Source organism: Condylura cristata, unplaced genomic scaffold (genome assembly GCF_000260355.1).
Source record: "Condylura cristata isolate star-nosed mole 26May11 unplaced genomic scaffold, ConCri1.0 scaffold00004, whole genome shotgun sequence".
Classification (NCBI taxonomy): Eukaryota; Metazoa; Chordata; class Mammalia; order Eulipotyphla; family Talpidae; genus Condylura; species Condylura cristata.
Window position 1 is genome coordinate 71,044 of NW_004567105.1, and position 1,636 is coordinate 72,679.

The 1,636-nt window shown below is 73.6% G+C and overlaps 1 protein-coding gene across 1 annotated transcript in view; it reads left to right on the forward strand.

The window, feature by feature from the left end:
* The window catches only part of ARSA (arylsulfatase A), a 2,516-nt gene extending 2,118 nt beyond the window's left edge, over positions 1-398 (forward strand). The window contains exon 3 of the mRNA XM_012735070.1: positions 3-398. Coding sequence (XP_012590524.1) covers positions 3-338 — 336 coding nt within the window. The 3' untranslated portion in view covers positions 339-398. The remainder of the gene's footprint in view (positions 1-2) is intronic.
* Positions 399-1,636: the final 1,238 nt, after the last annotated feature.

Genomic DNA, 1,636 nt, shown 5'->3' on the forward strand with positions numbered 1-1,636 from the left:
GCCGCACGCCGCCCCCAGGCTCCATCCACAGCGACACCACGGCGGACGCCGCCTGCCACGCCGCCAACCCCCTGACCGCCCACGAGCCCCCTCTGCTCTTCGACCTGTCCGCGGACCCCGGGGAGAACTACGACCTGCTCGGGGGCGGGGCCGAGGTCTCCCCCGAGGCGCTGCAGGCCCTGAAGCAGCTGCAGCTGCTCAAGGCCCAGTTCGATGCCGAGGTGACCTTCGGCCCCAGCCAGATGGCCCAGGGCGAGGACCCGGCCCTGCAGATCTGCTGCCAGTCCAGCTGCAGCCCCCGGCCCGCCTGCTGCCACTGCCCCGAGCCCCAGGCCTAGCGCCGGGGCCGGGCCGCTGAGCAGGCCGCACCGGAGCTCGCCAATAACACCAGCTGGCAGTCGCAAGTGTGCTCATTCCTCGGCTCGCGGGGCGCCGGGAGGGGAGGGCTGCTTCCCCGCCGCGCGTGAGGAAAGGAGGCCCCGGGCCGGCAGGGCGGCCGGGCCGGCACCGGGCCTGCGACCGGCGCCCCTGGGGGACCGCGTGGGGCCGCAGAGCAGCGTGTGCCAGGCTGGGGGTGGCAGGGCCCGCAGAGACCGCGCTGCAGGCTCCCCGAGAGTGAGCTCTGGGAAGCAGACCGCAGGCCGGGAGCTGGCCGCCTGCCCGCAGCGGGTGCTGACGGCACCCGGCGGCACCCCACCTGCCGCGCCCACCCCCACGGCCCCGCCCCTGCGCCCCTAGGAGCTGGACCCCCGGGATGCCAAGGCTGCGTCAGAGCCCCGCCCCAGGTGTTCCTGGGGCAGCTCGGGCTGCCCCACAGGGCTCACACTGGCCTCTGCACAGGGGCCAGGGTTGGCACGTGGGGGGGGCATGCCCCCCCAGGCCCAAGGGCAGCCCCTGGGGCCAGCCCAGGGCCCCTGAGGACCGCCTCCGCAGAGCCCACGGTCTGAGGAGCCTGGCGCCAGGCTGGCGCAGAGGCCCCGCCTGCCCCTGTCCTCACTGTGCCCGCGGGGCCCCCCAAGGGCCCCCCAAGGCCTGAATAGCTGCACAGGCCACCGCGTGGCCTCAGGGTACCAGGGTGGGGATAGGCGGTGGGTGCCCGGCGCCACCACGCCCAGGGCGTGTGCAGTGGGGGGTGGTGAGGGGTGCGTGGGGGGCCGTGGGCACACCTTGCTCCTGTGCCGCCCAGGTGCTCAGCACCTGCCTCAGACCTGGACTCTCAGCAGGAGCGAAAGCGCTGCTCCAGGCTGGGGTGTGGCTGTGACCTGGGGTACATAGCCTCGGGGTGTGGGGGGCCCTCGGGCTGGGTGGGGAGAGCCCCGCAGTCAGACGCTGAGGAGTCGGGCTCTTCACCTTCGACAGAAATGAAAATGCAACTGTGTGCCCCCCCGGGCGGCGCAGACGGCTGGAGCGCAGCGCTGAGCGGCTGCCTGCAGCTCGGATGTGGCCCCCCAGCTCGGAGGGGCCCAGGGAGCGGCAGAGCCCTGGCCCCCGCGGCCCCCGCGGCCCCCTCAGCCGTGGGTGTCAGTGGGCCCGCCTGTTCTGCCCCCCACTCTGTGTCTGGGGCGTCCTCTCAACCCCGCCTCTGGCCTGCACCCCAATTCTCTGTGCGTCCATAAATCTTAAAAAAAAGAGAAGG